The following is a 23,300-nucleotide window of genomic DNA, read 5'->3' as shown; positions in this document are numbered from 1 at the left end:
TTCTCAATTTAAATAAAATTATAAAAATTGCAAATTGTCTACAGTTGTTTTCACTGAGCATGTCGTTATATGTTTTTGTTTTTTTTTTGCTTTGATTAATTAAGTGCAAAACCACTCCAGAGTCTCCTAATTCTTCCTGCTGGTCGTTTGCAGTCAAACAGGAATTTTGATTTCAGTTAAATTCAGTTTAATTTTTTAGAGTTTTATATATCCCAAAGGAAATTCTTGTGTCAGAGAATGCTTCAAATTACAGTAACCACAATTTAAAATTCACAGCCAGTAACAGCCAGCCCAACCAGTGGGTTCCCCGGGTCAGGGTCACCCACTGGGCCCAGTTTTAGAAACAACAGTGTATTTAATATCTGGCAAAATATACAAATATATGAGATAAGAAGTGTTTTCAAGAAGCAAAAGCAAACCCAGTGCCTAATTGTGTAATAACAGGAGTAAGATAAGTACAAGAGTTAGTAAAATTGATCTAAAATGGTGGAAAAAGCAAACTGTGCCTGATTTGCCTTTCTAACAAGCCTATGAGCAGCTCTCTAAGAAGGTTTTCTTGGTCGTCCAGACCTTAACTTGACCTTCACAGTTCCTGTTTACTGCCATTTCTAAATTACATAACACACTGAGGAAACAACTACCCCAAAACACTATCTAATTATAGTCTTTTCTTGCTTTGTGGGCATCAGTTATTTTTGTGCAGCTGTTCAGAGGAGCCCATGGTTGCTTATTGTTGGGACGAGGTTTCAGGAGTCAGAGTATTTATAAAGTTTTGAAATTTTACATCACCTGGCCTTTACTAATGGTTACTGTGAACAAGACACAGTCCTTACAAGCATTTTAAGGTCTGAGACCCTGGTAAAAGTTGTCTGAGAGCTCACATGTCTTGGGGTGCCCAAACTTTTGCACGGTGCTTCTTTCCTTTTTTCACTCTAAAATTGCACAAAACAAAAACAATACTTTAATATTGCTTAAAATGTTGAAAAGCATGTTTCATCTTTAACTTAATGGCTTTTGAAGATCAGTTCATATTCTATTTACTTAACTATTCACAGTAGGAAGCAGCAATGGAGTAGGTATTTTAAGTGTGTAATACTTCAACGTTTACTTAAAGAAAGACCATAATACTGCATTATACATTTACAACAGTCCTCTCAAAAATAAATCACACCTTAATTGGAACATATAATGGGAGATATGATACCTAGTAACTGAATACATTTTGAACTGGGACATTTAAAGTTTTGATTTATTTTATATTTATTTTGAACTTGTAAAAAAACCCAAGAACACACAAACAGGCGGACAGACAGAAAGTAATATTTACATTTAATGAAAAGCACAATGAAAAGCAATTGTTGGTCTATAGTTACTTTGATTTACACATTTGAAAAGGAAAGTTTTAATTTACATCCACATTTGCATTTCTAAGTATGTTATATAGGCTACACATTTGCATACTGATACAAGTAAGTCTTATTTTATCATTATCCACAACAGTAAGTGACACTGGTGCTGAAGATTTTGTTATATACAGTATTACACACAGTCTTCATCACTTCCCTGTGCGTTAATCCGTCTAAAATTAAATTTCCCTTATTGGTGCATGCATATAAGCTTACACTCATTTTGCTTTTATGTAATATAATGACCGAAGTATGTACACAAAAGGACAGATAACACATTTTATCTTTGACAACAGTGACCTCTCCTGGTATGGTATTTAACAGCAGGTCAAAGGGTTGCTGATATCTTTCAGTAATTACATAACAAACAAAGACTAAATAAATAATTCTTCATGTATAATATAAAATTATTTATAATTTTATAGGGTTATTTCCATTGAGCTTGGAAGCTTCGTTTTAACACAATGTTTGCACTTCTATTGTGTGTGTGTGTGTGTGTGTGTGTGTGTGTGTGTGTGTTGTAATGTCAGTATTTCGCAGTGTTGGTTAATTCTTGCTTCAGACTTAAGGACATGTTATTACACGGGTGTTTTGGTGATAGGTGAGTCTCCACAGTCACAGTACAAGCGGTATTTATAGTGACTGAACACAACCTACCAGTCGCGCAACTTTTCGTCAACCAAGTATTCTATTGGCTGGGAGCCAAGAGACACGCGCCACAGCCCATAACAACGGCGAACACGTGCTCTCTGAGGGACAGCAAAACTTTTTAACATTAGCGAAATTAGTTTTAAAAACTTCTGCTAAAGCTTCAACACAGTTAAAATACATTCATGTCTTCGTTTCCTTGTCTTTTCGTCTTGATAATTTATACTGACAGACTGCTTTGTCACGCTTCCTTGTTGATGTTGTTTCGGAGCCGCAAGATTTGTTTCCACCCTCGTTGAGCTTGTTTGACCACCGCGTTGACCTATGGGAAATGTAGTTCCAAGGGTTTGGTGAAGCGGTTGCTCTGCGGTTTCAGCCATTCCAATTTAGAACTACATTTCCCGTCTCCAGTCGGCTTTGCACTGTTGTTAACAGATAACCAGGGGCTGGGGCGCACTCCAATAACTCTGGAGCTCACTGTAAACAGCTGCCTCGTCGTTGGGCTCAAAACACCGGTGAGTTAAGTCGTTTTTTGTATTTTATTAAGAAGCTAGCGATATTAAAAGGCTGCTAAAGCTAAATTACGTTGTCGGTACGGCGCTAATTATATGTTACGACGATGCTCAGAGAGGTGACGTTAATAACTAGCCTATTAAGTTAGTTAACTAGCAGCGAGTCAACTATTAAACGTCATTGTTTGATGCTAGCAGGTGAAGCTAATGCTAGCTACAGTTAATGGCTGCAGTGTAAACCGCTGCTATCTCCGTTGTTGTGGGAAACATTGGCTGTTTTCATCGTCAGGCCGCAAGAGCTGGCATCATCTGTTAGCTGCTAGTGTGGTCTGTCGCCCACAGAGGCTGCTGTTTCGTCATAACATCTTATTCCATAACAATCCGATGTGACCCCTAGTCAATGTAAGTGAAGTGTCTCTATACATTGGCGGCCCTTCAAAAACAAAACTAAGGTTGAATGGCTTTCTTTATTTCTGTACTCTTACCCGGAATACATGTATTCAAAGCAGACAGACTATTTGAGATCCTGCGGGAACAAAGATGCAAATCACTTTCATATATTTGTTGTTGTCTCTCTGGGGCTTCATTAGACTAAACTTGGTGACGTCCTGGAAACTGTCTTTTTAACCCAAATCATCTCTAGTCTTGAGCTGGTGCAAGCTGTTAAGACTGGAGCAGCTTGAATGGAGGATGAAAGATAAATATTTGTTGGGAATAGTAGTAATGGCCTGGAAGTAATCCCTATCCGAGCAATGGCGGGAAAAAGACATACCTCATGTTAATGAATAATAGACTTTGTACACAATATGTATGTAATGGAGAGAATGTCTTTTAATGTGAGAGGTAAAGCTGCAACAATTGATTGATTAGTTGTCAACTATTAAATGTATCGCCAACTAATTTGGTAATTTAATAGTCAGTATTTTTTTTTAAGTAAAATTTATCTGATAACAGCTTACTAAATATGATCATTTTATGGTTTCTTTGCTCCTTTATGACATTAAACTTAATGTATTTGGGTTGTGGACAAAAAAAACATTTGAAGAAGTCATCTCAGGCTTTGGAAAATGCTGATTGACATTTTTGCACCATTTTCTGACATTTTAATAGACCAAACAACTAATCGATTAATACTGAAAATAAGTGACATTTTAATCAACAATGAAAATAGTTGTTGGATGCGGCCCTACTGAGAACCCAGAAGGATACATTCATTGAGAACTGGATCAAATGGATAGTGTGTGTCTCAAAACTTTGACCTTTTGTTTGTATTTTGATCTATTTTTTAATTTTACCCCCAATTTTAATCGTAAATATTAATGTGGTGTCTGTTTTGTTTTTGTAGTATTTGTTCAGTTTCTCTTTAAAAATCAATAGATAGAGAATTACAAGATGAAACTAAAAGTTATCTCCAGTGAAGGGTACTTTCCAGTACTCCACATAATGAAAACGCTACAGGCTGTTTGGGATCAGGTGCTCTTGATAATTAGATAAGTCACCAACTGTCTGTTGGTGTACACCCAGGGTTTGAAATGAACTTTTTGTCCACCTGCTGCTGTGGTAGGTGGCTTCCTAAATCTAACAACCACTCAATAGATTACCCTTGTGGGGTTTTTTGCCTGGTGAGTGAAGACAATCTAGCAGCCACTTGCATATTGTACCAGTATTTGGCTGGTGGCTGCTGCTAATTTCCAACCCTGTGATTGAGAATTAGGTGTTACTATCATTATTTGTTGTTGGTGTCATTTTTCATCAAATCAACACAGTTAATTAGCAGCAGATGCTTTTATCAGGTTCCTGCTTTAAAATAGCTTTATAGCATTTATTTAACATTTTTGACACACTCCAATACAGGTTTATTTGTGAAACACACTTTGATGTTTATTTTTGTATTTCACCTTTTGATTATTTATAATCATAATCTAATTTCAGACTGTTTAAACTGAAGATTCATGACACATTTTTTCAGCATGTGACACACTGGCCTACCTTATCTTTTTCACTGTTACATGTTATCTCCAGTGTTTAATGTACTTATCTCCTCTAGATCCCTGTTTATTGCTGACTGCTGACAGAAATGTCAGAGACGTCAAGTGATGCAGAGTCGTCCTGTGGCTGGACCATTATCAGTAATGAGGTATAAATTATATATTATAAAGTATAAATCCCTGCTATTTTCATTTGCTGTTGTATGGTTGCTGACGTTTTAGGGTGGTAGAGATGAGATACAGGTTTATTGACATTTAAAATGTAAAAAAAAATAATCAAATTATGATTAATGTATTTGAAGGAAAATTAATATGTGATTACCAAATCACAGCATTTCAAACAGACAAGTTGATCACAACTTTTATTAAGTTGTTGATGTGTTCATGTTGAATATGTCGGCAGTTTTGTTCTCAACTCATTTCTGAAATTGTTGTGACAACATTTATAGAGTTTTTATGCTACACTGTTCATTTGATTGTAATCAAATATTTTTAGACATAGTACACTGATGTGACAGCACAAACTGGAAATATACGAGCCACATTAAGAAGAAGTCCTATTAAAGGCTAAAATCAGGAATTCCAGATGATGAAATGCAGCAACTTGTATGCAAAAAATACTCTTTAATTACTAAAATCTAAGCTGGAGGTTTAGTAATAAAAGAGTATTTTTGGACACAAAACAAGCTGAGGTTGTGCAATCAAGACTATTTTTGCGTATAATTTGTTGCAGTTGCAATTTTTCCTTTTTATGAGATCTTTTTTAATATACCTTTTTTTTAGCTACTGAGATTCCATTTCTGGATGACGTTGTGGTTTGGGTTTTAGACTTTTTTCTTCTGCTGTACAGACATTTGAAAAATTGTTACCAGGTGTGAGAACAGAGGATCTTACCTTTTTTGTTTATACTGCTGAAACACTGATGAATTACTCTGAAATTCACATTTTGCCCGTCAACTGGTCTTTGTTCTGTGATAGTTGTAAATATGTTTCTACCTGTAATAAATCAGTGCCTACCAGTTTTAATGTCAGATTATTGTGTTAACAGGGTTCAGACATTGAGACGTTGGGATCGGAGGCTGCAGTGGAATATGGAGCCGAGCTGTTAGAGCGCCCTCCAGTGGAGGAAACAGAGCCGCAGGAACCACAGGCTTCTGCATCTAACGGTAAAAATTCTCATTTTATATAGCTTTTCCTATCTGAGTTTAACAATACCTAACTTATCAATGATATTAACTGTTAATGATGTTGACATTATAAGAATAAATGTAAATTGACTTTGTAAGACATTTGAAAGTCACAGTGTAGTTTAACTCATTAAAACCAAAACATTTTATCAGTTAGCCTTTTCAAATGATGTGTACTTCTAATGATATACTCTTGTTTACATTTTGTACCTTGTTTTATGAGTTGTTTACCTGCTTATCCTTTAAAAACATGTGCTTTGAAAAGAAATGTAAATTATGATTACAGCTGAAACAATTAGTCAGTCAATTAATATGTTAATTTGCAGAAAATGTATCTGCAACTATTGCGTTGTTAACTGATTAATTTAAGTCAAATGTTCTGCTGGCTTTGTCTTGTATTGAATTTAATAACATATTACTGGTTTTAGACTGTTGTTTGAACAAAAGAGGCAATTTGAATATGTCAACTTGGACTTTTGGAAATTGTGATGGCTATTTTTTCTTTATTTATTCACATTTTATAGACCAACTAATTAATCAAGAAAGTACTTAACAGATTTATCAATAATGAAAATACTTGATGCAGTTTTAAATATGACTGTCATTGCTATAACATTTTTTTGCTGCATGATTTAGTATATCTTATAATCATAACAATCATATTTTACACATTTATCTTGATGTGTATTTGTTACTATGATTTCAGCTCAGTGTGTTGAAGAAAAAGTTGCTGAGTCCCTTAATGAAACTGTGGAAGAGCAAACCATAGATGAGACACTGTGTGCCACAGAGGTGAGAAGACCACAGAAATAACCTGCAGGGTCATATAATCCAGACTTTGCCCCCTCTGTCTTCCATCTTCAATAAACCGTGTCTTCTTCAGGCTGTAGATGACACCACAGGGAAACAGCATGTGACTCTGCTGTCCTCCAGCGATCACTCGGACATTGTGACCCTTGGAGACTTGAAGGAGGATGAGCACGTTGAGGTGGAGGAGGAGGCAGCAGCCAGCGAGGAGTTCTACATGGGCACCTCCTGCAGCAGCCAGTACGCCTTCACTGCTGCAGAGACAGGTACGGCTGCAGCACCACACACTCCGACACACTGAACCACCTTAATGTTTTTTTTTAAGCCAGCTGATTTCATTTCACAGCAATCATAGAGTCAACAAAGAGATATAAGACACATCGGCACAAAAACTTTCTTCCTCTGCCTGTTTTTCCATGTAGCCAAAGCAGGTTTGAGGTTGAGTCACTGGAACCTTCCACAGAGTCTCGTGAACTTAGGCTACCATCTGAGAAGTCAGCTCACTGGAGGACGCTCTTTACCAGGTGTCCTGATTGAAACTGGAGTGAATCTAGTGTGATGCTAGGCTTGCTCAACAGTGCACAGAACTAATCCTGATCAGTTGCTGAGAGGAACACATTCTGAGCTTCTTTTAAAAAGCATGATCAAACACAACATGGTGTCCTTCACGGTTTTTCCACGTGTGCATGTGTACGTCTGGCTACCTTAGAATAGACGTGTAATTAATATTATAATGGAGTGATATTTAAAACAGTGTGATAACCAGTCAGTCAAAGAATGGTGAACAGCCATACACTATGACTTCTTTGTTTAGTGTGTGTGAGCATGAGCAAATTTAAGGTGTGAAGTTTTGCGTTTTGTCTTTTTGATGAACAGAGGTAACAAGCAACAACACATTAGCCAGAAATTCCAGCACTTGTGTTTTACATTAGTATTTATACATTTTGTTTAAGCTGTCCCCTGCTTAAAGGGATGGTCTGACATTTTGAGAAGTATGCTACGAGAAGATTGATTTCACTCTCAGACATAAAAGACAAGTGTTTTGAACTGAAAATGTTGAGCTATTATTTTAATCAGGGTTCCCACAGATCCTAAAAATTCTTAAAAGGCATTGAACTCAGTTATCTAAAAATAAGGCGATAATTGATATTAAGATGTCATTAAGCAGTTGTTCAAAAGTCTTAAAAATGATAGGCTGTGGGAAGTATGATTTTATTAATATTTTTTTCTCCTGAAATCTCAGTATAATTGGTAACATTTATTATTTTAAATAATTTTCTGAATGTCTCTTACAATAATGTCATGCAGATCAGGATAACAACAACAACAACAACAACACTGATATATATTTACCACAACCAATCAAATGAAAAAAGCTTTTTTCAATTTAAACCTGATTTTTTTTCCATGTTTGAAGTAGATTATCTTCTCTCAAGTTTTTTTTAACTTGACCTAAATTGACTTAACTTAATTTGACCATTATCAACAGTGGTTACTGTAAAATTGGTCTCAAATTTCGGGGCGTTGGTGACTTAGTGGATAGAGCAGGCGCCCCATGTACAAGGCTGTTGCCGCAGCGGCCCGGTTTCGACTCTAGCCTGTGACCCTTTGCTGCATGTCACTCCTTCTCTCTCCCCCCTCTTCACGCTTGTCTGTCCTATCAATTAAAGGCCAAAATGCCCCAGAAAATATCTTTAAAAAAAGGGGGTCTCAAATTTCATTTTTAGTGGCATTAAAAGATCTCAAACACAAAAATGGATCAAGAATTTTTGACAGTGTTGTTCAGCGTTTGTGAATCAGTTGATCTTAATCTACAGTATTTATTAGCTGAATGATTAACCTCACACATGCTTTCTGAGCTTGTTATTTTTGTACCTTTTTTGTTGTTAATTTTTCCCATATAATCACTGCAGCCATTATTTTGTGTATTTTTACTGCAGTCTTTCCAGTGCAGCAGCCTGCAGTGACAAACTCAAGCAGCAGTGAGGATGAGGCAGGACGTAGCCCCAGCACTGTTGTTCGAAGACGAAGGTTGAGAAGGAATACCGCAAGCGTCGTGACAGAGCCTGAGGAGGAGGAGGAGGAGGAAGAGGAGGAGGTGCAGGAGTCTGGCCATAGTGATGACGAGGAGGATGAAGAGGCCAAAAAGGAGAGGCAGGAGCAGAAGGAGGCAGAAGTTAAAAGTCTGGACGTCCGAATGCAAGGCCAGGGCAGCAGCAGCATCCTCAACAGGTGTATCCTGATTGCCCTCGTCATTGCCATCAGTATGGGCTTTGGCCACTTCTATGGTGAGAAGTTCACTGCACGACGGGAAGATTTTACTGACGTTATTGAAAATGCAGAAAATACACTTTCCAGTTAGCTGTAATTAATGTACATATTTTATAACAGTACAGCACATTCATATGTAAAATATCACGTAATATAGCTGGTTTTAAAAAAGATTTAAGTCTGAGTTTTGTTCGTGGCCTCTCTGTCTTTCAGATGTGCTGATGTGCTTGCTTTTTTCTGTACTGGAGCAGCTCACTGTTAGAGATATTTGAAAGTGATTTGTTTAAGTATTGCACTGACTACCTCTTAATCTGTCTCACGCTGTGTCATTAGAAATGTACTTTGTGTCTGAGTTTCTTTTACACATCTCCTTAGTTTGTTTGCAAGACTCAGTGCAAGAGAGCGGTTCTTATCTTGGGTTGAACTACAGTGTTTGTGAACTCTTAACTGTTTGTAGATTATATACCTGTCCTACTTTTTGTTCCTCACTGTAGACTGCTGCTTTATCACATGTACACTTGTCCCAACAATGCCTCTCTAGTGTTGCGTGTAATAAGTAAGTTTGTTTGTGTTACAGGTACTGTCCAGATTCAGGAAAGACAGAAAACGGATAAAGTCAGGGTGAATGAACTGGATGTTGTGAGGGATCTGATTCAGCGACATGTTAGAGAACAACCTTTTGCTAAACAGGTCAGTGACAACACAGGTCACAACTTAAGAAACAACAAGCTTATTGAGCTCAAGCTCAAGAATGTACATAACAACACTCATTAACTCATTCTGTGCCATGCTTTTGTGACCTCTTTCATGCATAATACTTATTTTTGTATTTATTGTTAAATATGTGCATTCTAATGCAACAGTCCCATAATAAATCAATAATATTTTTATGTTTAATTTTTATTTGAAACTGTCATAGAAGTGATGGTTCAACTCTGGTCATTCTTGACACTGTAGTTTATAGTGTTGCATTGGATTATCTGTCTGCTTATGTTAGTCAAGTGGACAGAATATGTAGAATTAACTTTATATAGTGCAGTCACCACAAAGCCTTAAAATCTGCCACTGCATTGAATCAACACATAAAGAACTAAAGCACAATTCTCAAGGTACAGTAGTATTTTATGCAGGGCTCTTTTATTTCATTGCAGTGCACCTGACAGGAGTGTAATAGGTGTAATAAAGATTCTAATGAACCACATTTTGTTTCTGCCTTTTCTCTCTCAGGTCCAGAAGGGCGACTTTGCCTTGGATGACCTGGATGAGCAAAAAGTTATTTCCCTGCTCACAGAGGTGATTGAGAAGATGAAGAAAGAGAACCAGGAGCTCAACATCAAACGGGCACACATTCAGGTAACTTGAGCCCCGTTTCCACTAAACCCTTTTGGTATGGTACCTTTGGAAACAAAAGTAACCCTTCTGACATTGCACTTAGTCCCTAGTGTTTCCACTGCAAACTGCAGTACTCTTAAATGTGGGCGGGGTTGTTGTCACTCACGACTCCATCCAGCACTCACTGTAATTCCTGGCTCTTCACCAGTGACACAGATGGAAGTCTGCACCTTGTTTATTGTCCACAGAACGAGGCTACACGCCGAGATTTTCAGAACAAAATATAACAGGCTGCAGTAGGAGTCTCTCTCCATGGGATATTTAGAAACAGCAGGTTTGTGCATTGAGTCCTTCAAAGGGAAGCGCAGGGGGTTAGTGTTGTTTTAGCCCACAGGAACAACGCTCCTCAAGGCTTTTTTTTTCCAAGGGAGGATTAGAACATATGCAGTTCACATAATCCCATAGAAATTAGTATATATTTTTAAACGCTTGAAGATCCACTAAAAGTATCTGTCATCCAAGAGAGACAATAAAAACTAAATCAATGGTCAGAGTTGTCATACTTAAATTTAAGGTGTGCTGATGGACTCACGTCGTCAGCTCATACACTGAGTAACATTACAAGTTAACGTTTCACCTTAAAAGTCACTGGCAGTCGGCCCAGTGAATTAGGTTATTTTTTCCTCAAACTACAGCTGCTGCGAGAGGCAGCAAAACATCCTTTCATTTTATAGTTACAGTTTTTTAAAAAAAAAAAACTGAAGAAAAGAAAATTAATTTCTCATCCTGTATTTTGTTTTACTGCTCAAATGCTGAAAAATCCTTCAATTCAATGATTACTTGTGTAAACACCACTTTAAAAGCAATAACTTTGCCTCTTTTGTTCCGTCTTTTCCATGAAGGCTCAGAGGGATGACCTGGAAACGTTGCTGAAACAGAAGGCTGAGGAGAGGACTAACATCATGTCTCAGCAGCAGAAGTTGACCACTGAGAACCAGCTGCTGAAAACCTCCCTACAACGTGAAGAGAAGTCCCTTTCCACCTTACAGGAGGAGCTGAGAAACCTGCGCTCTAAGATTAGAGATCGGGAGGCGATGGGAGTTGGTGCTGACTTGTTGCTATCAGAAAACCAGAGGCTGAAAGACCAGCTGGAGGAAGAGAAACAGCTGAGCCAAAGCTACCACAGCCAGCAGGAAGACATGATGGCTGAAGCACAGACACTGAGGAAGAGGCTCAACAAGGAGAGAACAGTTACAGATGAGCTGAGGAGGCAGTTAAATGAGCTGAGAAGTCAAATCCCCAGAGCTGGAAAGGAGGCTGGTTCAGAGGCAGGAGAGCTCCAGTCACGTCTGGCGGAGCTGGAGAAGAGACTGAGCTTTGAGCAGCAGCGCTCGGATCTGTGGGAGAGACTGTATGTGGAAACCAAAGAGGACAGAGCTAAAGGAGACACATCGTCCAAAGTGAAAAGACCAAAAGAGGGCATGGCAGGTAAAGTGAAAGAGACATTTGATGCCGTGAAGAACTCCACCAAAGAGTTTGTCCATCACCACAAAGAGCAGATAAAGAAAGCAAAGGAAGCTGTGAAGGAGAACCTGAGGAAGTTTTCAGATTCTGTCAAATTAACTTTCCGACACTTCAAGGATTCAGCTTCAACCTTCATCAACAAAGCCAGAGGCTTTTACGATAAGAGACGTGATGAGAAGAACACAAAAGAGTCGTGGCAGCACAGATCCCACAAGACTCATCACAGACACCAGCGCAAATTTGAAGAGTCCTTGCAGGGCAACCACAACACTCGAAAATCAGGAAATAAAGTTCACGACGATCGAGGTCAAGACGCCCACAAGGCTAACTTGAAAGGATGCTCTGGCGTTTTCGACTGCGCCTACCAGGAGTCCATGAGTCTCTTCAACAAAGCCATGGAGCCAATCAGAGCAGACGAATTTTACCAGCTGCTGCAGAGCTACCTGCATCAAGAAGTCGACCATTTCCACCACTGGAAAGAGCTGGAGAAGTTCATCAACAATTTCTTCCACAACGGAGTGTTTATCCATGACCAGATGCTGTTCACAGACTTTGTCAGTGGCGTGGAGAACTATCTGACTGACATGCGCGGCCTTGATGATGACGTGTTCAGAGATCTTGATGACTTCGTCTATCGGCACTTCTTTGGAGAGGCTTACAGAAAAAGCTACGGCCCAAAGTAAGTTATAAAGTAGGAGTCTATCTAAATGATGCTAAGAGGTTTTTTTACTGTGTAAAAAAATAAAGACTTAATGACTAGACTGCTGTGTTCACCTGGAACCAGGCCCATCTCCTGGGCAGTGGACGGTACGAGATAAACAAACGTTCTGATAGAATGAATGATATGTTGCAGTGGTGATGGTGTATTGTTTACGACGAATAAAGCAAATTAAATAAAGTTGTTTTCATTATTTTGTTATGTTTCCAGCTATTTCCAAAAATTGTTGAGATCGCCCTCGTGTGAAGGAGCTACGTAACATCTGGTTAATTCCATCTCAGAGGACAAATAAAGTTAAAATATTTTAACTCTGAGCAGCAGTACCATCTACTGCTAACATTGCCAGTATTATCTGGCAGTATCACCTCATTTTACCGTCCTGCTCCCCTCTAATAAAATGATACCCGGTTTGCAATCTGCTGTCTCCTTGATTCCATGTGAACACAGCATTAATCTGAGACTGAGAGAAAACAGACTGTGTTGAAAAGGTACACTTCAAATTATAAACTCCAGTGATAGCTAAATTATGAGTGTTTTAGTCAGTGGTCGGCTGAACATGCAAAAATGCGACAAACACTTCAGCATATAAAGAAAAAAAGTTCTCAATAATAAATAATAATACAGGTTTCTTTTATTGAAATTCATATTTTCCCTAACATTTCTCCTAATTAATGAGTTTCCCCATTAGATGCATCATGTTGAGCGAGTTTGCCGTCTCTGTTAAGTAGTTGTCTGTTAGTCACTCACGCTACAGCAGGAAGTGGCACTTCAAAATAAAAGCTCCTTACTGGAAATTCACTGTACTCTAATAAAATAATAAAGCATGTTTTTTACACACTTGACATGTTGGTTAGTCACTTGCGGTCCATTCAGAATGGACTTGTGACTTACTTTTGGACCCAGCAGTTGGGAACCACAGCTTTACTAGGTAAGTTAGTATCATCTTTATTTAGTCCGTCAGGGATGTGCTCAAGATAAAGGGACGTGAACGCTGTACAAACACTAAAACCCAAAGTTTTTTAAATAATTGTTGCTACTTCCTTCCAGAAAGACTGAATAGAAGGACAAGACCAAGAAATATGGGCATTGTCGATTCTTTTCTAACTTCTTGCCAACTTAGAAGATATTTTTAGTTACTTTTTAGACTAAAAACTTATCTTTAAATCCATGCTGATATTTCCCTTATTTCATATGCTTCTCCTAACTGGGTCATTTAGTGGAAACTTAGTGGTTTTGTGAATACAGCCTCTGCTTTCTTCTATTACCGTGCTGCACCTTTTACATATTTATCAGTGTAAACTAATAATCATGCCATGTGTTTTGTGTTTGACCCACACAGCGGGCCGTTTGAAAGACCCGACACAGACTCAAAGGAGTCAAGGGCGAAGCATCATCAACGAAAGCAGCAGAGAGCCCGATCTCGTCAGCACAGTGAACGCAAGTGGAGCCGATCAGGGAGAAACGCAGACAGACACATGGCTGATGTCAAAATAGAACTGGGCCCGATGCCGTTTGATCCCAAATACTGAAATCATCTCAGCTGGTTTAATATCATAGTTGCCAATTCTATTTTGGGTTTTATTCAGATGCAGAGTTTCCTCTTTTTTTTTTTTTTTGTAAGTTTGCACAATGTTAACTTTTTAATGCTACTGAAGGTCTTCGAGTTGTTTTGTGTTTAGTGAAATAATTGTTCCGTTTGAGTGAAAGATGTGGCATATCTAGTGTAACATGAGATGTCTGAGTTAATTTTCAGTTCTAGCTGAAACACCACTGATCTTCAACCACAGCACTTATGTTTAAAAATACACACAATCAAAAATGTTTATTTAAACGAAAAGAAAAAGACATGCCACATTTTTGGATGTTTCTGTGTAGAGCCATGTAGTGTTTTAATTTGCTGCTACAAAGACAGGTTTGTGTGATGAGGTTGTAGTTTGCTTTTGGAGTTGAGATTTCTAACATTCCACCTCAAGCTTTTCTGAACTGGACCTGGCAGATTTATTTGTTTTATTTACATGTTGTGGAAAAAAAATGACTGGAAAAATACTGTCACACAATCTGAAAATAATTCTAATAATTTGGTGTTACACATTTCACATGTCTGACAATTGATATTTCAAAATAACATTTGAGTTTAAAATATTTATTTCAGCAGCAACACCATGTGACACTCATTTAAGGTAAAAAAAAAAAAAAAAAAGTTGCCATTGTTCCAGTGTTTGTCAGTGCCTTTCATAAATAAAGATGCTTCCTCCAACTCTTCCCTCGGGGACATGAGTGTGAAATATCTCTGCTGTCCTCACGAAGTTGTTCCCATCCAAAAACACAGAGATGTCCTACAACAACAAAACACACACACAAATATATCACACGTATATTTTGTTGAAAACATGGAGAAATATTATTTGTGAAAATAGTACCTTCTCCAAAACGTCAAACAAAACCAGATGGGTCGGTAGAGAAGATTTGTATGGAAATGAAGTCCTGAGCCAGTGAAGAGGGTCGTTGTAGAACCTGTCCGCCTCATCGACGTAACCCTCCTCCCCAAGATCTGGGGGACACTCGAGAAACCTCATCTTCACTGGGCAGTGGACATGGCTACAAAGAGAGAGTACACTCAGAATATTTTGAAAATTCAAGACCAGAGCATCGAAATAAAAAGACTAAATCAGAGTTGTTGATACCTGTAAAAAGGTGTTGAGTGGCAGGGCATGAGGAACAGGACATCTGGCGGTGGAGTGGTGGAGACGCTGCTGACGTTACACAGTGTCTGGAGGTGGCTCATGACATCCAGAGTGCCACGCTGGTGGATCAGACCGGTGTACAGAGCTCCGCCCAGGTTGCTCACTAACAGGAGGAATGCAGCAGTTCGTCGCCAAGCTTTCAAATTAGCCAACGACATCCCTGTAGTAGGATAAGTATTAAAACACACATCTGTCTGTGTGTGACACGGCACAGACACCTTAGATGACAAAGTGACAACTTACCACAAAAGATCATACAGAAAGGCAGCACAGGGTAGATGAATCTGAACTCCTTGTGAGGAAGTAAGCTGAAGGGAAGGATTTAAACATGTCAGTTTGTGTGTTGAGCAGCGCACCACTAGATGCCACTGAATCTTACACACTGGACCTTTAATTATTATTAGTCTGTCAATCTTTTAATCTGGAAAACACTTTGTGGTAATATGAAAATAATAGTAACTATTATTATTAATTTAATAAATCAATTATATCACCTATATATTATTTAATAAATTATAAATAAATTCTTCTTATCATTATTATTATCATCATCATCATCATCATATACTGCTTTCTTCTAAGCAGTTATCTGCAGATTCATATTTGATACAATGTAAGACCATTTACCATCCATTATCTTATTCCTATTAGGATGTTTATTTCAGACATTTATTGCCACTGGAGATATTTTTTTAAAAAATTCACATGATAAAAATCAACTAAAGAAACATAAATGCTTTGGCACACCAACATCTCACTGAGAAAATGTGAGAATTTCTTTTGAAATAATGAAAAATGGCACCTGTGTGGTGAATCCTTTTCCTTTAAATTGATGTGATTAATCATGTGATCACTTGACAGTAGCTCTTAAATGTTACTTCAACACTGTACTGTAATAACAAGTGAGTAACTCTTCTTTGCAGTTTGATAAATAAGGGCACATGAATGTGAACGCAGACATTTTACCTGTACACCGCGATCGTCCAGACGACTGCGGCCAACAGAATTTTGTATCTTTTGAAGGCGATGCTGCACCCATGAAGAAAGAGCGGAAGATGAGGGCCAATCACAACAGGAAACCCTTGAGTGAAGTACCAGTGCCAGGGGTGGGAGCCATAGAAATCGGCCACACTGTGGAGGACGTTAAACTTCAGGAAGTTGAATTGCACCATGGTCCACTGAGAAACAGAGACAGTGTGTGTTGCATTTGACTTCACAAGCAGCTCTTATTTTAATCTAATGATCACTTGGATTTTATGTTTTACCTTTTCATAAAACATACAGTCGATCACTGTTGAAATCACAACAGCCAAAGCTCTGCAAAAGAGGAGAACAAAAGATGACACAATAAAGACACAAGGATGAAACACTGATTCAGTTGACATGAGATAAGAGTACAAACCCTATGGGAATGACGTAATGAGTGATGAGCCTCAGTTTGTTATCTTCCTGCCAGAAATGGTACAGCAGCAGAGGAAACCAGACAATCAGGGCTGTCGGTCGAACGATGACAGCCAAGGCCACCAGGGTCAGATATATTTTGCTGTAAGAACATCAACAGTGTGTCGGTGAATAACGTAGTTTTAGAGACAGGATGAATTACATAAAAGAGAGACGTAAGAAGCGCAGACCTGCTGTGTGTTTTGGACCCAGGCAGGGGGAAGTAAAACAGAGCCAGGCAGGTGATGGTAGTCTCCATGCTGTTGGTCAGAGTCCTGGTGCAGCAGTACCACGAGAACCACGAGCACATGTGGCAGAAGAACTGGAGACCAAAACAGGAAGACAAGCCGGGTATGTTAGGTGACTAGAGAACTGAGACAGCTTGAAACCTTGGGGATATAAAGGCCTGTCTGGAGAATGAACTGTAAACTCCTTACAGTCCATTTTGCAACGTCACGACTTTCCAACGTTCGGATGAGGAAGAAGAATTTCACATCTGCAGCTGCAGCCAGGAGCGCTTGAGTTATACGTGGAAGCCATATCTGCAGAACCAACGAGACCAGGATTAGAGAAACAAAGTGACGATAGGAAATGTATGTGGTCAAAGTCGTGCCAATATGAAAGTTATCTGAATATAAAATACGTAAACTTGCCAGGAGATAGACTGAGTCGTAGTTTATGAAGTATAATATCTTGTATATGAATGCAAAGAAGAGCGGATAGATGAATCCTCTTATTCCTGCCTTCCATTCCCAGGTCAGGTACCCATAGGTCTCACTGTTAAGGTTGGAACAGCACAGAATAATAGAGTAACAATTTTATGGCCATTGATTGTTATTTATCAGAAATTTAGAATTACCGTAGAACTTTAGTTTAAAGCCTAGCCCAAATTAAATGACCAGTCCCTTTTACCCACCCGGTGTGGCTGCACATTTTGATAAATAAACACCTGTTTCAATTAGAGGCCTGGTCAAGCATTTCATTTTTTTATACATCTTTGGATGTATAAAAGCCAGCTGTTGGCTGCCTCAAATTATGTGTCCATTCCTAGATTAGATTATTCATATTCCTTTGGTCCGTAAGGGTCCTCAGATCAAAAGAATCAAAAGGGCTTTTCATAAAAATCAATTTTAGTTTTAAGCATTGTTTTAACAGGATAAAGTGGCGTTCTGTCCGTATGCCAGGTGCCGTAATCCTCGAGTGCTGTAACTCATTCTCTCTCTGATGCTCTGTCTGTCGGAGCTAGATTAAATGAATGATTCATATCTGATATATCATCTGAAGCCTCATTTTTAAACAAGTAATATTGATACTGGTTTAAATGAAACAAGTTGATTGCATTTCCTATTTTGCTGAGCAACAGTTCTATGTGTAAAGAATTAAAGGCCTATCCCATATTGAAGCCTGTCCCAGATATAGGTCTGTTGATTTCAGTAATTTAATCAAATAATACTCTTGGCTATTAATTGACGTTTTACGGTAGTTAGAATAAAATATTGAGAAAAAAATCACATTAACCCACAATAAAGTTTCTCCTTATAGCAACCTTACCAAACTGTAACTGTCTGTTGCTGATGATTGTAATAATAACAACAACAACAAGAACAACAACAATAATAATAATAATAATAATAATAATAATACATTGTAGTTGAGTCACACAGTTGCAGATGATAATGTATGTCAAAGGATATTTGAAGACCATACGATGGGAGACCTCCAGACACTGCCAGTACTCATCAGGGACAAAGCTGGTCTGAACCAGGAAGCAGTTAATCAGTCTGAACACCACAGCAAACACTGCAACTCTGGTCCTCAGCACACCTGGGAAATAAAAACCACTTCATATCAATTATGTTACTGATTTAGTGTCATCATCGCAGTTGTTTGGTCCCCATTATTTTAAATCTCACACATAAGGACCTCACCGTCATTGAGAGGACTGTTATCTTCCTTTGAGTACAGTTGGGATCTTCGTTTCCTCAGTTTCACATCTTCGACTTTATTCCCAAATTTCAGACGTGGTCGGATGTTCTCCATCAGGACATGTTGTCTGTCTGCTGCCAGCACAGTACACCTGTTGGGATGTAACTGTGGTCTGATCAGTCTGAAGGTGATTCAACTATTCAACACATCAACTTCAAATATACGAAATTAACGTGAGCTAAAGGTTTTCGGTCACGTGCTACAACCTGCACAATCTTTCCGTTCAAATAACCAGCACTGGCAAACTTTTAAATTTTAAATTAAATGACAGTTAATTTATTTTAATATCAGTTAGCACAGATTGAACTGTGCTCGCTAGTTTTGACTGCACTTCCGCACTCATACCTACTTCCGGTGGAGTGTTGTTTACGATTTCAGAGTAAAAGCTCTACAACACTAAGTATATAGTTGATTTTCTGCCTGTATTAGATATATAAGAAGGCCCATTTAACACAGTGAAAAATAAATTAATGATAAATTGATAAACACAACGGGTCCTGGGCACAGACATGTAGTTGTTACGCATCTCTCTGTGATTTTTGCCTCTTTGTTGTCATTTTATGTCTCTTTGTAGTTGCTTTCTGTCCCTTTGTTGTAATTGTCTGTCTCAGTGGTAATTTCGTGTGTCTTTGTAGTTTGTTTGCCCCCTTTAATAGTTGTTAGGAATCTGTTTGTGTTGCTTTGCTGCTGTTTTCCACCTCTTTGTTGTTGTTTGCGTCTCTTTGTAGTTGTTTTGTTGGTGGTTATTTTGTGGTTATTTTAATTCCCTTACTGGTTTGTGTCTCTTTGGGTGAGATTTTGCAGGTGGATGCCAGTGGGGCCCCTGATACTTTGGGCCCCTGAGCCTGTCCCAGTTAAGTCCATTCAGTAATCCATCCATGACTTTACCTTTACTTTACTCCAGTTTTACAATCTGTTAACACATTTATTACTCCTTGTCATGTATATACATTTACTGTATTCCTGTTTACATTCAGTATATTCTTCTGCAATACCATCTCCACAAATTTATACTACCTTGTTTGTATTTCATCTTTATATTCTAGAACTACATTTAAAGGTAACTTGGACTATTTTATGTCTTATATTCAGATTATTTTATTCTTTGAAAAAGAAAAGAAACTGAAATGAAAATAATGAAAAGAATAAATAATTTCAACTTGATTGTACTGAATTCTTACCCATGCTGTGAGCAAGAACATTTTGTTGCAGCTCATTAATGAAACAAATGAACAAAATTTGGGAACCCCTCCTGAAGTATGTAGAGCCTGGTGTCTTTACCGTCATGCTGTAGGGATTTTCTCGAATGATCATTTTGCACATTGGATGTTATGCATAGATTAAGGGGTGGTTAGTTTTGGTTAGTGTTTTTCTATGGTTTTGTCTCTACCTTTTTTCCTCTCTCCTGTGGATTTCTTTATGTATCTATCTTCTACTTGTTTAAAAGTGAAAATGAATAGGTATATTGTCAAAAGAACTGTAGATACAAAAAGTCACCACTTCATTCACTTTAAACTACCACTATTCATGAGACAGTATAAATTAATTATGGCTGTCTGGGTAAGAATTAAAGCATTCTGAGGTCAGAGTATTTGACTTAAGTCACAATTGTGATACTGAATGAATATTGAGATAGTTGTCCATATTTTACAAAAGTTACAAAACGACTAAATAAAGGATTTAAAACGGGCATTTCATAATGATGACTTTGTAAATGTAGTCATTTTAACTTACCTCTGGTATTTTAGTTTATATCATTCATCCGTAGTCAATTACCCAAGTCTTTCTAATGTCGTTCAGGTAAATGTGCTCGTTGCAGGTTACCACACACTCCGCTAGGTGGCGGACTGAAGCTTTTTCCTGTTTGTCCGGATTTTAGAGTAGAAGAAGAATACTTGGCAGCTGCTGTACTGCACATTACACCACCATGTCCTTGTAGTTGTATCCTGTGTTTACACGTCTGTGTCTTTCTGCCTGCCTGTGTTTGGTGTTTGGAGACACATCGAATAAACCGCTTCATCGGTGAGTTATTAATGTTCCAGAGAATCTCTTCAAAACCAGCTAATATGTCATGTTTGAGTTGTGTTTAGCTAACGGCTAGGAAACCGTCAAGCTAGCAGACACTCAGTCCGATATCCGCCCGGTTGGGTTTTTCAAAATAAGACTCGTTAAAACGTCTTAAAAATTTCAGTGCCAATAGTTTTAATGTCACGGAAAATATCACTTTTGTATTGCGCACTAGTTTAAATTATCATAAAACACAATGTTTTGGCAGTCTAATTGCTCTATCGAGTTAATTCTGATTAAACTATCTGAATCTCTGAGGATGATGTTACATGAAAATCAATCTCCACTCACACAATGTATACAGAAATACCAAGTGGTGGCTCTGAATATGTTATCAGGGCACTGACATTGGCCCAGCACACCCAGCAACACAGCAGTTAGCTTGCACTGTACACACTGGGTAGCAAACAACATCCACGCTGGAAGTTATGCTTAAAATTTTGCAAGAACATGTAACATTCAACAGAGCTGATTAAAAAAAAGGGGTAATAATTCACAATGTCCAGACAAAGAGTCTTGAGATGACACCATTTTGCTCTTCTTCCAGGATCATCTTGTGTCTTAACAACAGTGGGATTCCTTATTACAAGAAGTCATGTTTCGAAGAAGACTTCCCTTCACACAGATTGCCTTTGCAACACTGCTTGGAGTCGTTGGTGGTATTTATATCTACAGACCTGTTTTTGAGCCTCAGCTGAACACGTCTGAACAAAACCAGGATGTGCCAAAGAAACAGAATGAATCAGACTGACATAGTTCATCACTCCCAGGAAACACGTCGCAGACGGAAGCCAGGCGAACTACGACAGAGGCTGCTGGACTGTCACAGCTGGGGGCTGATGTAAACACAAGACCAGCATGGATACTTTCAGGCCTTTTGTGTTCTTTGTGTGATTATTAATGTACAAAATAAAGTATTTAACAGTTTGACCTCCTGAATAATCATCTGTTTCTAAATGATGTGTGTCAAAGTTTCATTATAGATCTGTTTTAATTTCCAAAGCTTACAAAGGGAAGAAATTGCTCAAGTCTTTTTGCCTTACAGCTACCCTTAATGCTGTCTGTTGAATGTACTTTATTAAATAAATGAAGTAATTCATTTTGCTGCATATTGGCTTTGTGAATCAAACAAGCATAATCAGAATAGCTTCAAGTCCAAATGTATCATCAAACATGACTAAAAGTGCTGTCAAATTAATCAGAAAGGTTACATTCCGCATTCACTTCCAGGTCAAATGACTCTGCAGTAGTCACAGGTATTAATTGGATCCAGCACTGATCACCATTGATTGAAACACAACACCTGGGTGAATGCGCTAACTTAAGCCCGTTTACCCGTGAGATGCAATAACATGCCACCACAGAATACAGTCTGTCTTTTTTAAAAGAGCCTAAATAAGTAAAAAATATATAAAATAAGTAACCCCTGTAACATTTTTACTGGTCTCTATGCTGCTTTCTATTGTTTACTAACCTATTTTCCAACCAGCTGTGATGTGAAACGTGACAAAAAGGAAAAACAAAAACAGAAAGGTGTACTCATCTGCTGCAAGACTGTGTACACAGCCACTTCTACAAAATTATACAAGGCCAGGGACCAGACGCAGCAGCCCTGCACTGGTCAGGTGCGCACTGGGGTGTTTCTAGGAATTGAGGACACTTGGGCATAGACCAAATCTCTGTTGGGGATGCTGGGGGATGCTCATCCAACACTTTTTCTGACTAACAAGCTCTATTTTTATGCTGTTTTATTGACTCTGGCACTGTATACATATTAAACATTAAAAAAAAATCCCAGGGTGAATCAATTTATTTTCATCGTCAAATAGAAAATGGTTGGGGGAGTTCAAGATTGGGCCAGTAACCATACAGGGTAATTTCCATCAATCCCTGAAAAGCAGCATCTAGATATCCTGTTTCCAAAACCTCCATGTCTCAAAGGCATAATATCTGTTATGTATTTGAAACTCGCATCTTTACAAACAACTCCTGATGCATTGAGAGAGGTGTGGCAGAGTGATCTGAATTTACGATTTACAGATGCTGAATGGTCAGATATGTTCTCTAGAATCTCAAAGATGTACCCCACAGTTAATGATTCTTGTAGTAGATGAAGACGTTCACCTGCAACAATACATTTTTATCTTGCTCGGGTCTCTTGTGTTACTGGTTCTCCATTTTTGAAGGCCTTTCAAAACTACTTGGAAGAATAATTCATCCAAATCCTCTTACAGCCATTTTTGGTATTCAGTGTGAAGACAATCATCTCCCTAAGGTACAGTCAAATTGGATTGCAGATGTCACCCTTATAGCCAGAACCCTAAAATTACATGGATTGGTGTGTTGTGCTCTTACTTTCACTAGATGGCACAAAAAGTGTCCACGAACGAGGACAAGAGGTCTAATAAAGTAAAGTATAAACTGCAGTAAACCCAAAATGTGCTGTCCTCATATGAGGACACAGGGTCTCACGAGGATATAGAAAAAAGAAAATAGTTGGGGGGCCACCCAGCACTATATTGGGAGCCAGATTTGGCCAGTGGGCCATAAGTTGAGTATTGCTGGTCTATAGCCTATTTTGAGCGGCTTTTCCCGGTGTTTATAAAAAACATGTACATGCACTATAGCCATAATCCAGTCCGTTCTCTGCACATCCATCACCGTCTGGTT

At 38.4% G+C, this 23,300-nt stretch overlaps 3 protein-coding genes across 4 annotated transcripts; 2 read left to right on the top strand and 1 right to left on the bottom strand.

Annotated features, from left to right (window-relative positions):
- Positions 1-2,483: 2,483 nt before the first annotated feature.
- Positions 2,484-14,650, top strand: ccpg1 (cell cycle progression 1). Of its 2 annotated transcripts, XM_049598155.1 has the most exons (11): positions 2,484-2,569; positions 4,614-4,703; positions 5,603-5,720; positions 6,448-6,533; positions 6,625-6,814; positions 6,971-7,072; positions 8,489-8,836; positions 9,397-9,509; positions 10,047-10,172; positions 11,054-12,354; positions 13,733-14,650. In XM_049598155.1, exons 2-11 carry the CDS (start codon positions 4,644-4,646, stop codon positions 13,920-13,922), a joined length of 2,634 nt encoding a protein of 877 aa, XP_049454112.1. In that variant the 5' UTR covers positions 2,484-2,569; positions 4,614-4,643; the 3' UTR covers positions 13,923-14,650. The 2 variants fall into 2 exon arrangements, with proteins under 2 accessions (XP_049454112.1, XP_049454120.1); XM_049598163.1 differs by lacking the exon at positions 6,971-7,072.
- Positions 14,521-18,902, bottom strand: pigb (phosphatidylinositol glycan anchor biosynthesis, class B). Its single transcript, XM_049598176.1, has 12 exons — positions 18,506-18,902; positions 18,272-18,401; positions 17,231-17,348; positions 17,015-17,119; positions 16,769-16,899; positions 16,540-16,680; positions 16,403-16,454; positions 16,104-16,315; positions 15,381-15,445; positions 15,078-15,297; positions 14,814-14,991; positions 14,521-14,729 (listed from the first exon to the last, which is right to left on the bottom strand). Exons 1-12 carry the CDS (start codon positions 18,615-18,617, stop codon positions 14,616-14,618), a joined length of 1,578 nt encoding a protein of 525 aa, XP_049454133.1. The 5' UTR covers positions 18,618-18,902; the 3' UTR covers positions 14,521-14,615.
- Positions 18,903-20,437: 1,535 nt separating this feature from the next.
- On the top strand, positions 20,438-21,560 carry LOC125903069 (protein PIGBOS1). The gene is made up of 2 exons (XM_049599719.1): positions 20,438-20,585; positions 21,178-21,560. The coding sequence occupies exon 2, from the start codon at positions 21,226-21,228 to the stop codon at positions 21,379-21,381; it is 156 nt and encodes a 51-aa protein (XP_049455676.1). The 5' UTR covers positions 20,438-20,585; positions 21,178-21,225; the 3' UTR covers positions 21,382-21,560.
- The last annotated feature ends 1,740 nt before the right edge of the window (positions 21,561-23,300 follow it).

Source organism: Epinephelus fuscoguttatus, linkage group LG2 (genome assembly GCF_011397635.1).
Source record: "Epinephelus fuscoguttatus linkage group LG2, E.fuscoguttatus.final_Chr_v1".
Classification (NCBI taxonomy): domain Eukaryota; kingdom Metazoa; phylum Chordata; class Actinopteri; order Perciformes; family Serranidae; genus Epinephelus; species Epinephelus fuscoguttatus.
This window is presented reverse-complemented; position numbering and strand designations above follow the sequence as displayed.

Bases quoted from the DNA above. Each gene is read 5' to 3' on its own strand.
- ccpg1 (XM_049598155.1), top strand. From the start codon at position 4,644: ATGTCAGAGACGTCAAGTGATGCAGAGTCGTCCTGTGGCTGGACCATT. The intron at 4,704-5,602 runs GTATAAATTATA...TTGTGTTAACAG, and splicing joins GGACCATTATCAGTAATGAG to GGTTCAGACATTGAGACGTT. The intron at 5,721-6,447 runs GTAAAAATTCTC...CTATGATTTCAG, and splicing joins ACAGGCTTCTGCATCTAACG to CTCAGTGTGTTGAAGAAAAA.
- pigb (XM_049598176.1), bottom strand. From the start codon at position 18,617: ATGGAGAACATCCGACCACGTCTGAAATTTGGGAATAAAGTCGAAGAT. The intron at 18,402-18,505 runs GTGAGGTCCTTA...TTTATTTCCCAG, and splicing joins TAACAGTCCTCTCAATGACG to GTGTGCTGAGGACCAGAGTT. The intron at 17,349-18,271 runs ATATCCTTTGAC...TAACAGTGAGAC, and splicing joins TCCCATCGTATGGTCTTCAA to CTATGGGTACCTGACCTGGG.
- LOC125903069 (XM_049599719.1), top strand. From the start codon at position 21,226: ATGTTTCGAAGAAGACTTCCCTTCACACAGATTGCCTTTGCAACACTG.